The sequence below is a fragment of the Plectropomus leopardus genome, chromosome 10, assembly GCF_026936395.1.
Source record: "Plectropomus leopardus strain MGB_pleo_1.0 chromosome 10, ASM2693639v1, whole genome shotgun sequence".
NCBI lineage: Eukaryota > Metazoa > Chordata > Actinopteri > Perciformes > Serranidae > Plectropomus > Plectropomus leopardus.
In genome coordinates this window covers 26,382,324-26,396,339 of record NC_142185.1, presented here as the reverse complement: position 1 = coordinate 26,396,339, position 14,016 = coordinate 26,382,324, and the positions used below count along the sequence as shown (strand labels likewise).

At 38.7% G+C, this 14,016-nt stretch overlaps 1 protein-coding gene across 2 annotated transcripts in view; it reads right to left on the bottom strand.

Annotated features, from left to right (window-relative positions):
* Positions 1-379: 379 nt before the first annotated feature.
* Positions 380-14,016, bottom strand: part of col8a1a (collagen, type VIII, alpha 1a) — a 46,712-nt gene continuing 33,075 nt past the window's right edge. For both annotated transcript variants that reach the window (XM_042495133.2, XM_088083420.1), the window contains 2 exons: positions 4,981-5,284; positions 380-4,140 (listed from right to left, as the gene is read on the bottom strand). In XM_042495133.2, coding sequence (XP_042351067.2) covers positions 2,204-4,140; positions 4,981-5,284 — 2,241 coding nt within the window. In that variant the 3' untranslated portion in view covers positions 380-2,203. The remainder of the gene's footprint in view (positions 4,141-4,980; positions 5,285-14,016) is intronic.

The following is a 14,016-nucleotide window of genomic DNA, read 5'->3' as shown; positions in this document are numbered from 1 at the left end:
CGCTCACTCCAGATTTTTGATGTGCAAAAACAATGTCTTTTCAAGCATTTTAAAATACTTATTACCCTATCAATCATAACATGATTGTCATGATGACCTTAAACATCCATGGACCAAAGCTACCAACTAAACAGGTTAATGGGATTAATGGGATATTTTGTACTTAATATGGAGTAAAAAATTAATCCAGTCATCATGGACTGAATCTTTCAAAGCTAGCAGACAGAGTGGTAGGCTATGTAAAGCATCTTACTTTTTTTATGTTGCTTATATGCAGAAATCTAACATGAGTAAATCACTTGAACAGCTTAAGATGAATGGGGTTGTTTTGCTTTCGCTAAGCTTAGAAATACAGATGTCAACAACATTTTTCTTTTTATTAAACATTTTTATTTAGAAAAAACAACACAGACAATAATAACAATTGTGAAACATTAAGACATAAAATCTTTGGTTACAACAGCAATATTAGCACCATTGTTAAAAGGAGAAATATATATTTATTTCCTTTAAAAGTTGCCATGCTTTATGTAATTATGTAATTACAGGCCACTGGCAGATAAAGTAATAAATTATTGACATAACTGCTGGTTTGAATTTCTGCAACATTCAATATTCTGAGTGAAATGTTATCTAAATGTATTTGCGATTTCACCATAAACATCGCAAATTTAGCTCTCCAAAGATTTTGGAGAACTTAATTTGGTTTCCTTACTTCAAACAAGAGGAACTAGATAACAACTAAGTCCCACTGTTAAAGTGTTTCATTTCAAAATAGCAGTTCCATATGGATTACGCTTACAAAAGAGTTACAGAATATAATCAGTTGCATTTTAAATTAAGAAGAGTAAGTAAGAATACATTTTATTTTATATCTAAAATGGTTTTGCTTTGAAATTAAACTAAATGCAAAGTCATTATTCACTAAATCCCTGTTTTAGAGTATTATATTGTAGATACAACTGTACAAATGTACATGTTCAAAAGCAGGATCTGTGCTCTCATATTTACCATGTGCCACTTATACCTGTATAATGCTACAGTTTAGTTAGAGCCACAGAGATGCTGTATAGTGTGGAATTTTCTGTATATGGTGTTGTCATGCTTAATAAAGGCTAGAGTGTGGAGTGGTTTCATAGTTCAGGGCAAAATTGTGTGTTTGTTTTACCTTTGCATTTCTTGTACAAAAAAAAGTTTTCTTTACACCTATAAATCAAACAAAAAAACATAAAATATCACATTCTTACTCTTTGAATCTCACTCATGGGAGCAATTGTCAGTCAACAACATATATCATGCATGTGATTTTGTAATTTCGACCTTTTAAAAAAAAAATTTGCTCCTATAAGTGATTTCAATTAATAGTTCACCACCACTACCAGTTGTCCCTATATGTTAGGCCTTCATACACTTGAGGTGAAAGTCATTTAGGTTGCTCATACAATGATTTTGCAGAGTTAATTATTTTTGGGGTAATCAATGTGGAAGCTTTAGAAACTGTTTCTTTGAAAATATGAATTAGAGTACACAGTTAACCTTTTCCCAAAACTCAGTCATTTGCAGGTTAACTTTTCCTCCTAAAACATACAAACTGCTGCAATGCAAGCCTTTCAACTGTCATTCTGAAGACAAGAATCCTTTTACATGCTTTTCTGACAAAACTGTATTTATACATAGGTATGCATGCAAAAATATAAATGTCCGACCAAAATGAATATGCCATCATGTATTCTACTGTTTTTCACATTCTTCACCACATGGGGTAGCTGCCAGTTTTGAAGAGGTGCAGGGACAAAATTTGACATTGTTGCAACAATGTAACCAGAATTCAGCGGCTTATATTCTTTTGCAGACACTTCACATGTTCCCTTCATATGTTGGTACAAATTGCACTTTTATGGGTTTCTGGCTCTCTTCTATATGCAAATACATACTCGAGGTGTTCTTTGAATGCCTTCCATACATTCATATCTTCAAAGCTGAAGAAAACATCTTTGCTCTCCCAATTAAGCAGCTATAAGGCTATACAGTATAAAAGCTGCTGTACATACAAACAGTCATACTTCAGATTTTTCCGCTCATCTCTGCTAACAAGATCAATATTTTGATGACATTAAAAAGACTGCACTCATGTTTTGTATCATACAAAAACATGCTCCCACTTTGTTCGCACTGAAGCCTCCCTCTCTCTCCCTGCAGAGGTTTACATCGGATATAACAAATACCCAGAGAAGGAGGAGTGCACATACTGCCCTGCGTAAAGTCCTGAGGCCTGATCTGAGGGCAGCTGAATATACACAGTGTCCCCGGGTTGTAGAGGTAGTACTGCACTCCCCGATGCTTGATCTAGGAAACCCTTTTTGTATTCATCATATGTATACATTACTGGCTCATTGTTCCTCATCAAAGCCACCCACACGTTAGCTCCTTTGCAATGAACATGGTAGGCAAAGTAATAAATGCCAGGCATGTCACAGGTGAAGATTCCTGTCTCAGGGTTGTAATTTTGGCGACCATTGTACAGGAGCTTGTCAAAGATGACCGGAGTGCCCACAGGTGGAAAGGGTGTTGTTACTACTGCTGTGAATGCTGGCATTTCCAACCCACTGGCACCCATCACTTCTGCCCCATTGCCTGCATATTGTCCCTTCTTACCATAACCCCCAGCCTTAACACCATCGAGTGCGGGGCCCATCTGAGAGAGCACTCCTGCCATGTCGGGAGACAGACCAGATGCTCCAGGTGGGCCTGGTGGGCCAGGAGGGCCAGGCAGACCTGGTTGTCCAGGGCGTCCAGATGAGCCCTCTTTTCCTGGGGGTCCTGCGGGACCGGGAAGACCTGGATTGCCCTCACCTGCAGTGCCTGGTGGACCGGTTAGACCTCTTTCTCCTTTTGGCCCTGGGAGACCAGGAGGCCCAATTGGCCCCGCTGTGCCATCCATTCCAGGGATTCCTTTAGGACCTTGAGGTCCCATTTCACCAGGTAATCCACCTTGTCCTTTGGGCCCAGGAAGTCCTTGAGGACCAGGGTTGCCAGGTAGACCTTTGTGCCCAATGTCTCCTTTGGCACCACTTGGTCCGGGTGGACCTCTCGGTCCTGGCTCTCCACGATCTCCAGGCAGACCATCCTTCCCAGGTAACCCAGGGGCACCTGGTTCACCCTGGGCTCCATCAAGCCCTTGCGGTCCTCCTTCTCCACAGTCTCCTTTTGGACCAGGTGCACCTACACCTCCTGGGGTTCCCATAGGGCCTGGAGGACCTGGAGGGCCATTTGGTCCAGGGGGTCCAAGCATTCCAGGTAGTCCTCCGTGGCCCTTATCTCCTTTTGGTCCTGGAAGTCCAGGTGGCCCACCCATACCTTTATCACCCTTTGGTCCTGGGAGCCCTGGTTTACCAAATCCAGGCAGTCCTGGCTTTCCTGGCAAACCTGGTGGTCCTGGATGACCTTTTCCACCTGGCATGCCTGGTTGTCCTGGCAGGCCATTTTGACCTGGCTTTCCTTGACCAGGTAGACCTGGTGGGCCAGGCTTTCCTCCTTCACCAGGTGTCCCAGCTGGTCCTGGCTCTCCAGGATGTCCTTTCTCACCTGGTGGTCCTTGTGGCCCTGGTGCTCCATTCAACCCAGGTTTTCCAAAACCAGGCAGCCCTCTTGGGCCAGCAGGTCCTGGGGGCCCTGGGAGCCCTTTGTGACCAGGTTGGCCTGGCAGGCCCATTCCTTTGTCTCCTTTGGGTCCTGGTAATCCTGGTAGACCTGGCAGACCTTTGTGACCTGGCTCTCCTTTGGTCCCTGGTTGCCCGGGTAATCCCTGTACTCCTGGTCTACCTATTCCTGGTAGCCCAGGTGGTCCTGGGGGACCCTGAGGTCCTGGCTGCCCAGCTGGCCCTTCTTCACCCCTAGGGCCCATTTCTCCTTGTGGTCCAGCCTCCCCATTTGCTCCTGGCTTGCCTGGCAGTCCTGGCAAACCTGGTTTTCCTACTCCGGGCCCTCCTGGTGGACCAGGAGGTCCAGGTCGTCCTGCAGGTCCAGGCAGTCCATTCCCTGGAGGTCCAGGAGGTCCTGCAGGTCCCTCTGGTCCAGGTGGCCCAGCTGGGCCTTGCTCTCCTTGGGGAATTCCCTCAGCACCACCAGGGATTGTCTGACCTGTGAGAATTGAGATAAATATTAAAGAAATAAATGATGAAATAAAAAAAGGTTATCAATACGCACGCATACTCAACACACAAATAGTGTCCCAGGGACAGCGTTTCCCTGTAGGATAACCCAGGGGCGTCGCCCTGGGTCCCTCATTATAAAGCCTATGGGATTTTTCCATTGGATTTGGATGATTGCAGAAAATAAACTCTATGGCAGACAAACATTTATAAAATTTACACATTTTGCTCAGTGATTTCCAAAAATGAACACCACTTTCAGGATTTCTGAAGCCTAAATGAAATCGCCGAAAGAAAAAGCTAATGCTATAACAAAATACACTACAGTCGTATAGCCACCGTTACAAGGCTGTTCGGCACGGCCCAGCATGACGATGTTCTGTAGTCTCATTTAGCCACTTGCTAGCAACCGCATTTTAAAGACACATGAAAGCTTTAAAGTTTGCAGATGAAGTATTTACTGATGTATTTTATGTTTTAGAACTAAATGTGAAAGAAAGTGTGTGTTAACCACAGACCTTTATTTTAGGCTTCTAACCAAAAACCCATTCAAAAAACACATTAACTTTGAGACGAGAGAACTAGTGGTGCTGAAATGCCGATTTATTTCCAGGTTTAAGGACTAATTACTGGGGTTCTCTGTCGGGTTTAAAAATACTTCCAAATGATATTTTCTTTCTGGGACTTTAAGAAACAGTAACAAATAACTTACAATATGCCATTAAAAATAAAGACACATTTGTGATGACTGTGAAGAGAAGTTATGTCACATGCGTTTAAGATCCAGAGATTGCTGGTTACTGTTTGTTGAAAATGTTTACTTTCTCACCTTTGTCTTGGCCACCTTTATAACCGCCTCCTTTACGAGCATTTTCTTTGCCCTTGTGCATGGGCATCTGGGGTGGCTCCTTCCTGTAGTGGGGATACTGCATGTAGGGCACTTCTTTGCCAAGGTACTGCTGTTGAGGAAAGCCTTCTTTGCCAACACCCATGTGCTGGAGGTGCTGCATGGGCTGGTACTGCTGAGGGTGTTGCTTGTGTCCATAGTACGCCCCAGCACTCACATAAGTGAGTACTGCAAGCTGTAGCAGCGTCAGGAAGTGGGGGACAGGGAGGGGAGGCATGGCCAAGGCCTGTATGGAAAAGTAGAAAAAGACAAAATATGAGAGACAGATCAGTCTTTAAATCTTATATGTTAGTTAGTGGCTCAGACATTGTTGTGGTATCAGTTCAGCATTTCTTGAAATACTACAAATCTTCAAGTGTATGAGACAAGTGGACAACCTCATTTATAAAATGCAAGTAATAGGAGGTCGTACTCTGTCTCCCTCTGCTGGATATATCGTGCAATACAGCTACACGATGGTGGTGTGAGCAGTGTTTCAGCCATTTGCAGTAACAGCATGTGTGCATATCACCTTGTTAATATTGTCATGACAAGAATCAGAGTCAGTTTCTGCTTAATCTTTGAGTAAATGGTTTGGTTAAGTTACTGTAGGCCATTTGAAAATGACTAATCTATTTTATTCTATAAAACCACTATAAATAGTATCACCTAATGACCCATTGAACCTTTTCTTTACTTTTTTTAATTTTCTTTTTTTTCGGGAGTGGGTGGGGGGTCCTTTTATTTGATAGCACAAATAGTGTGAAAGGGGGAGAAAGAGGAGATGGCATGCAGCAAAGGGCAGAGGGTGGAATTGGATCCACGGCTGCTGTAAAAAGACTTTTTATAAACGTTGTGCCCACTCTACCGGTGAGTTAATGGGCACCCCATTGAACCATTTTCGCGTAGCGAAACTGGAATTTCTTCATTTGATACAATGTATTTGATACACTTTTCGATACAAAAATTGACATTGGCAGCATACCACTGAAATGTTTTAAAGAAAAATATAACAAGGCTATAACAAGATAATCTTTTATTGGTTAATAGTAGAAAATAGCAGAATGACTGTAAGTAAACATTAAAATTAGGATAGAGCAAAAGCACGCAGCTGGTATTTGAGGATAAGCAAATATACAGAATCTATATGAATCAATGGATCAGTATTTTTTGACAACTCCAATTCCATAACAGAAAACCTCAGTGAGATTTATTTTCAGTCATGACCAACCATTTCCATTAATATAGTGTGAAAAAATAGATAAAGAAAAGGTATTAAGTGCCTAAAAAAATGTCAACAACAGTAACAACAGAAGCAACAAAATGCAGGGTTCAAACTGCTTCAATTTAATCTGCTTTTGAATGAACTATGCAGATGTTTTTTTTGTAAATTTATACCATGGAAAAGCTCTAACTGCAAAATGTTGCAGAAAAATGAAGTGACCGTATGATTGTATATCTTTGATACGGAGTTCTGCAACAAAGTGCCCAATTTTATCATAACACAGAGTAGCTTTCTTTTTATAATTTGTGATCTTTATTGACAGGGTTGCATATGTCAAATACTGATTCTGCACTTTAAGGGAAGACACCAGTGAAAACAGTTTTGTTTGTTTAATTTAATTTTAATTTTGAGATTTTGGGCTGCTTTTCTCCCATAATGTCTCATGTCAGACCATGGAAGGAAAACATTGAAAATACACATTAAGGTTTTTAATTTTATGTCAGATTTCTGCTCTGGAAATGCATGGAAAAAGCATCAAAATGAAACAAGAAATTTGAATCTGGCTTTATTCATTGTTCATATTTCTGTTCTTGAAATATCTGCAAATTATTGCATGTTTACTCAGATAACACCTCATTTGCATGTTTGAACATAACAGTTCATGAAATATGTAATACAAAAACAGAATGTAAGTAATCAACTTGGGAAGTTTCACAGTGATATCTATGAATTAAACTATCTACGTACTTGGAAAATGTTATGCTTGAGAACAATAAGTCAAAATGTGTGTTAATTTCGGCTTTGGCTGACCTCAAGCTAAAGTGGTGTCTGGTTAGCTTTTATTAATACTTGACGCCAATTTTCTTGTGCTGCATTCAGATGCCTTTAACATACATTTGAACCTCTGAAACCTAAGCAATCTGGTTTGATTTCTTTCTAAAACATGGCTAAAAAGGCACTGAGTAATTTGGTAAGAGATTTCCTGCAAATTGCAAAAAAAATGAAAAAAGATGACAAGAAAATTACCTGAAAATAAGCAGAGAGAGAGAAAGAAAGACAATTATGTGAAGGTAATAATAATCTTAAAAAAAATAAGGAAAATGTCTAAGAAAACATATTTCTAACTTTTTCCACAGTTTTTGAAAGATATCAGGTCAATTTGCTAAGTTCTTAAAGAGTTCGAAAAAATACTTCGGAGACAAACACCAATGTGTCACTTTCACTAGCTTAGCTGGAATAAACTGCTCTCAGACAGAATACTCCTTTCAATGACCTCAGATGTCCATGTCATTATAATATTATGCTATCATCATATTATTTCTTTAAGTGTGAGCAGAGAAAAACGTGATGCATTTGGGTCACCTGTCAAATGCTTAAAAAATGTTTGTGTTTATATGATTAATGAGTCCCACTGTCTGAGATTTGCAGTGATGTTACAATGAAAACATTTGTATGAACATGCACACGTTGCCTGACACTCAAGGCTTTTTTTTTTCTTTCTCTTTTTACAAGCGTGTGAAGTATTTCTGCCACCTCCTGGTTAACTCACTGGTGTGCACAGCCCTCCTGCTTCTATTAATAAAAGCATTCTTGTCTATCTTGTATCACTGCAACACATTCAGTTAGGGATTTAACGCAAAAATACTCCCTCCCAAAAAAATAAAAATTCTTATTAATTACACAAAAAGTCAAGTGAGACAATGACAGGAGGATGTCAGTCAAATAAATACATCTCTGAACAAACAGGGTTAGGCTCCAGCTGTGCAGTTCATACCATACATTTATGTTTGATATCCATTTTTAAACCCCTAAGTTTGCTTCAACTGGTCAGAAACCGAGCGAGGCAGAGAACTTTTTCTTTGGCTCCACATCCCATGAATAACCCACTATAATCTGCTCCTCAGAGTGTACTCAGTAATTCTTTACAAGTGTCATTTCCACCTCAGTCTCAGTCCACTCATCTCCTGCCACGCTCATTTTATTACAGCCAACTCATCTGTAGCTTTTCTAATTCACATCCTAAACCACATCCTTAGTGTCCACTCCATCACTGGCTCTTTGGATCTTTTCCGCCCTCTGACCTTTTCTCAGCCGACTGGTGATTTTGACATGGCCGTGCCACTGTCTCCCCTGATGAGAGCTGGCCTTTGAAAGAAGCACACCTAGTTTCCACAGTGACAGAAGCCAGACATGCCAAAGAGTCCGGAGGAATGCCGCTGGGTTTTTCCCAACAAGAACTGGGACCTATTTTGGAGTGGAAGCTGCAGTCTGTTCCCAGTAATCAACAATGTGATCCATATATAAAAAGTAATTTAGGAGGCCTATTATCACCATCTAATTAAATACATGATTGCAGGATAAAAAAAATCTTAATTTATTGATCTAGTGAAACCATTTAAGTTCATAATTTTGACAAGTTGTGTTGACATAATAATGTTGATTACTACATCAGCTAAATATTGTGTAAAATGTAAGCTCCAATTCATGCGTTAATTAATTTAAAATAAAATTTAAGTTGTAGTAAGGTAATGAAACTGGCTTGATAATTTAACTTCTCCACCTTTACTTCAAGATTTTAAATCTCCTCCTGTGACTACCGAAAATGCCTGGACAGTTTTAGACTGTTTTAGGGGCCTGTAGGACAAACAACTATAACATAAAGGACATTTCGTACTTAAAAAGTGATGTTTAGCTGTCAGTTATTAAGCAAGCACAACTTAAAAATGCCTTTGATTATACAGAAGTTAATTTCTCTAATTCAACATAGTGCACTCAAAGTTTTTTATTAGAAGTTGTCATAAATCAAAAAGACTGATGCAAATAACTGCATTTTTTTTGAGAGTACATACATAATACACAGAAGAGAAGGAGATGTACAAAAATCAAGCTGATCTCTGAGAGTGACAAACTGAGCAACAACCTTTTTCTATTATTCATATTATCATTATTATATTATGGTTCTAAGTAAGAATACTGCTTTGTTAAGAGGGTAAAAAAAAGAGTTGAGCACATTAAAGGTGTATTTGTAAGTTATAAGCAAATGGATGGTTAACTGTTACAACATTTATCATCAGTACATTGGTCATATATAATGAACAAACAAGCATCACTGATTGTGGTTTAAAAAATGGTGATGTTATCCATTCACTCTATGATGCAAGGAAAAATGAAAGACCTATTAGAGGTGCGGACTGGTTTTAGGGGGTGAGAAGAAATAGATGAAAGAGGTGCGCTCATCCTGAGACATTTGTCAGGTTGAAATATTCAGACACACTTTTGCCAACAAATACTCAGGGTCAAGAAAACGATCAAAAGTGTGTTTGAAGTGCCTGACATGTTTTGAGGTTTTGTGAAAAAGGGTCAAACTTCAATGGCTTTCTTTTTGGGCATAGAACAACCAGTGGGTTTTTTTTAAAATGTTTTTTGTGAGTGATTTTTATAAAACAAAATGTATATTCCATCTTTTAATAAGAGCAAAAACAGAATTTTTAAAAATCCGTCTATAAATGTATTCAAAATAATATTTAAATGTATGTGCATATTCAGTTAAAACGGTGATAAATATTGACCTGCTCATGGTTTATTTCAGATATTTACAGAATTGTTTTTTTTTTCTTTTTTTAACATCCTTTGGGGGTCATTTTTGAAATTCCTGCTTTTCTGGTCACATTGTGTCGGGGAAATTTTTCACAATAAAAAAGCCTTAAACATTTCCTAAAAACATACTTTAATCAGAAAGGATATCATGATTTTATCTGAGCTGTCAATTTCATTGCCATTTTATTGATTTTAGTAGTTCATCTTGATTTCAGTTTTGGGGACATGTATGACATTTTAGTTTAATTCTTCTGTTTTGAAGTGAATTATTAACAAATGATGGCACGGAGGAAAAGCCTGCAGTAAGAGCACTCACACATACAGTACACACACAGTTTCATATAAAATCTTTTTGCAAAGTCCCAACAGTCTTCACTGACTTTTCCATTGGGAGAAAATCAGCCTGGATCACAAAATCAGTGTTTTCATAGCTTTGCATAAAACTGTAAATTATATAAAAACTTGATGTCATGATAGTTAATAATAATGAATATGTTTTTTTGTTTCTAGCTAACTAGAGAGACGACGGGGTCGGTGATATCAGTTATTTATAATGTACATATTTTCCCTAATATGACTGTGTATATATAAGCATAACAAGGTTTAAGAAAATAAAGTTTTACTACCTCTAAAGGAACGTCCCAGCACAGTGTCGGTATGTTTGTGTAAATGTGTGTGCATAAGTATTTTTAAAGGGTTGGAAATATTTTGACAAATCTTGCGCCCACAGATCAGAGGGACCATACAACGAGGGTCTGTTCAGTGTCACATAGCAACACCATGACGTTGTCATGGTAACCGCAGAGTGATGGAAACACCTCCTGTCTCTGCCTGGTTTGCTTTTCTCTGACACATTATTCTACATACGTGTTGCCTCCACAGTGACTTGTTCATACAGTAGAGCCACTTTCACACATCTGACATAAACATTAAGCAGCACAGTGCAGGGTGCAATTTAAACAAAGTGACCATAAAAAAAGTATATTATGCCATATTAGCCTCATTTTAAAACCCCCAGTGTCAGTCCGACAGCTGTCAGACATGAAGACGCATATAAATGTGCCACAGCTGTGAAAAGTCATGATGGCGTGAGTAACATGTTGTGAGCTGTTTCTCTCATTTGTGAGATTTACAGTTTAATTTTTCACATGCTGGTGTAAAACAATCTAAATCCCGCACTGATGACTCTCTGACAACCAGTCATCTGTAACAGGAACAGCAGCCACGCTCTACATTTTCATGCAAGGCGGATAACACCAATGTGTCAACCAGTGTGAAACTTTTAGATTGCAGAATAAACACACACGTGCAACTGAGAGATATTTGTGCAATTATGGGTCACAGATCTTCAAAAACAAGTTTTTGAGAAATGATCAGACATGTATCAATGTATTCGTTATGCACTTACTTTTCATAAATGATTCAATGCAACATATTGACAAGTCTTGTGATTTTTTTTTGTTTTGTAACTCTGTATGAATATTCCAAGCTCTGTCACACCTAAATGGCCTGTGTGAAATACTGCAGTAATACAATAACAAGTCCCAATTTCTTCAATCAAGTACTTCCTCATTAATAATAACAATAATAATAATAAAACTAATCTTATTCATGGGTGCCTTTCAAAGCACCCAAGGACAGCTTGCAAGTTAAATACTCATCAATTTATCCATGGATCATTAAGTCAGACAAATCAGTAATATAGAGTAATACTAATAGAAAAAAATCATAGTAAAAAAAAAACTACATATGAAAGATTTAACAACATCTTAGCTTGATTGTATCGCTTAAATTGGTCAATTTGGCATTTCTTATCAAACTACAAACGTTATAAAGCAAAAATAAATATGTTTCGATAAAATGTGATCGAGTTTTGCACCATGTCCACTTTTGGTGTCAAGATCAGCTCTAGAATGACTTAAATGGCTTTGTTACCGATAGATGCTACAAAAAGTGTCCACGAATGAGGGCTACAGGTCTAAGTTGAGCAGAATAAAGTATAAGGTGCAGCAAACCCAAAATACAATGTCTTCATGAGGACACAGGGTCGCAGGACTAAAGTTCCTATATACTCCTAAATTTTCTAAACTTCCTAAAGTTCCTAAACCCTTTTTGATGTGTCAAAAGTTAACATGTAAACACCTGATTGTTTCTTACAGATGTCAAATGTTATGAAAATAGCTATTTCAAGAGACAAGTACGAGATTTTTACTTTGGAATATCAGTCTCCCTCTGGTGTACAATATTAACATTAAGTTCTGTATGTCACAACAAACATAGTGGAATATCAAAAGCTCTGTAAAATTATGAATTTCCTGTTTTCACAGTTGCCACATCCATCACCTTCTACGAGTTCTGTCACTCACACATTAACCACGAGACAACAGCCCAGGGGGACAAGGAGGTACAAATATCTGCGGTTAGAACCCTAATTTTTCAACATCTGCTGCCAAAATCATATGTGGCTGTCGGTCATACACCACTGAGCTCTCAGCATGTCCTGCCCGGCCCAGACAGTCTCAAAAATAAGCAAACCTCAAATTCGTCCACATTGTGTGTCTGTGTGTGCCTCTGTTTCCCCAACTACTTCCAGATGTCCATCTTTTTTGACATTTTAAATAAACGAAACACAGTAAATCGTCCGTCAGGTGTGCGACGCGAGAGGACTCGAGGGCATCATGTGTCCGTAAGATGTTGTTTTTGCTGAGTCAACCTTCGCCCAGCGGAAGCCGAGGTGTCGGCTACTGCGTTTTATACAAGCTGTAATCTCATTAAAACCACAGCAGCTGTGCAGCACTGAACAAATGTCAAGAAAGAATAAGGCTATCAAAACTACAGTTTGTGGAAATGAATCTCAGCTGCCTTGGTACTTCTGATTGACCATTACATGCTCTGAGGGAACATTAAAAACTGAAGTTTACATTAGGAAGCCTCAAACATGATGGAGGACGGCATTTTTAAATTGGGCTTATTACAAATAAAGAGAGAAAACTTTGTCAGTGTTTAAGGCACTTACTAATTATTGTCTTTCGTTGCATCATTTGTACTATTAAACATAACAGTAAGGTTGTTATTATAATCTGAAGGCATAACTTCTGTGTAATACTGAGTTCCAATTATGAATTACGAAAACTTTATTGACCACAAATGTGAAAATTCGTCCCCAATTTCACCATGAAAAACATAAAAGACATGCCCTAAAACATAAAAACATTGATAATACACATTTAAGCAAATATAATTTACAATAAATTAATATTCATGTAGAGTGAGTAGTGAGTAGTGAGTGAGTAGAGTATGTAGGAGTCATAGTGGGATTTAGGAGAAATTATTCAACACTTTCATATATTTCAGCAGAGATATTGTTGTTTAAAGGGCAGCCTGCAACAGCCTAGTCAGCAGAAAAAAATACTGACATTATTTATTTCTTCAAACCACTAATACTTTACATTTGTACGTTTCATATTTATCATATCAACTTTTCAAAAATTATGCAATTTATAAGCTGACTTTTGTCCTGGGAGGTGTAGGGATTGGTGGATGGGGTGACACCTACACAAGACGACTGTCGAGTTGCAGACCACTGATTGAAACCAACAACACTGCTCTTTTTTTGGCGAGCTTTCGCTGCACGCAGTATTTATGGCACCGAACGAGTGTTTTCCCTAAACTGTTCCTGATTTTGCAGCAGCTTTTGTGCCACCAAATGTTGGTGTTTTAATCTACAACATGATCTTTTTCGAACCGTAAACAGGGGCGTTATGGTACAGGGAGAAGTGAGACTGATTATCCAGGGCCCCCAAAGGGAGGGGGGCCCTCAAGAAGCCTGTGATGGTTTTGTTTTGATTTTTTTAAAATCAATTTAATAAAGTAATTGGTGCCATAACTAAATAAGAAAAACGTCTGAAAGAATGAACTTTGTATAAAAAATAGTGGAAGCTCTCTAAGGCCCCTATTACCCCTTAAAGGTAAAATGACTTAGTTCCCCAGCAAACTGACTTTGTGAAAAAAAAACCCAAAACCAACCTGAAAAGGTGCATGAGCATCCCGCCCTTTCTCTCTTGATGTGAGGACGCCAACAGTGACTGCTTAAGCATAGGGCAAAGAATCTGGTCCTGACCATAACCAACTGATTTTTGGGCCTGCACTTAACCAAA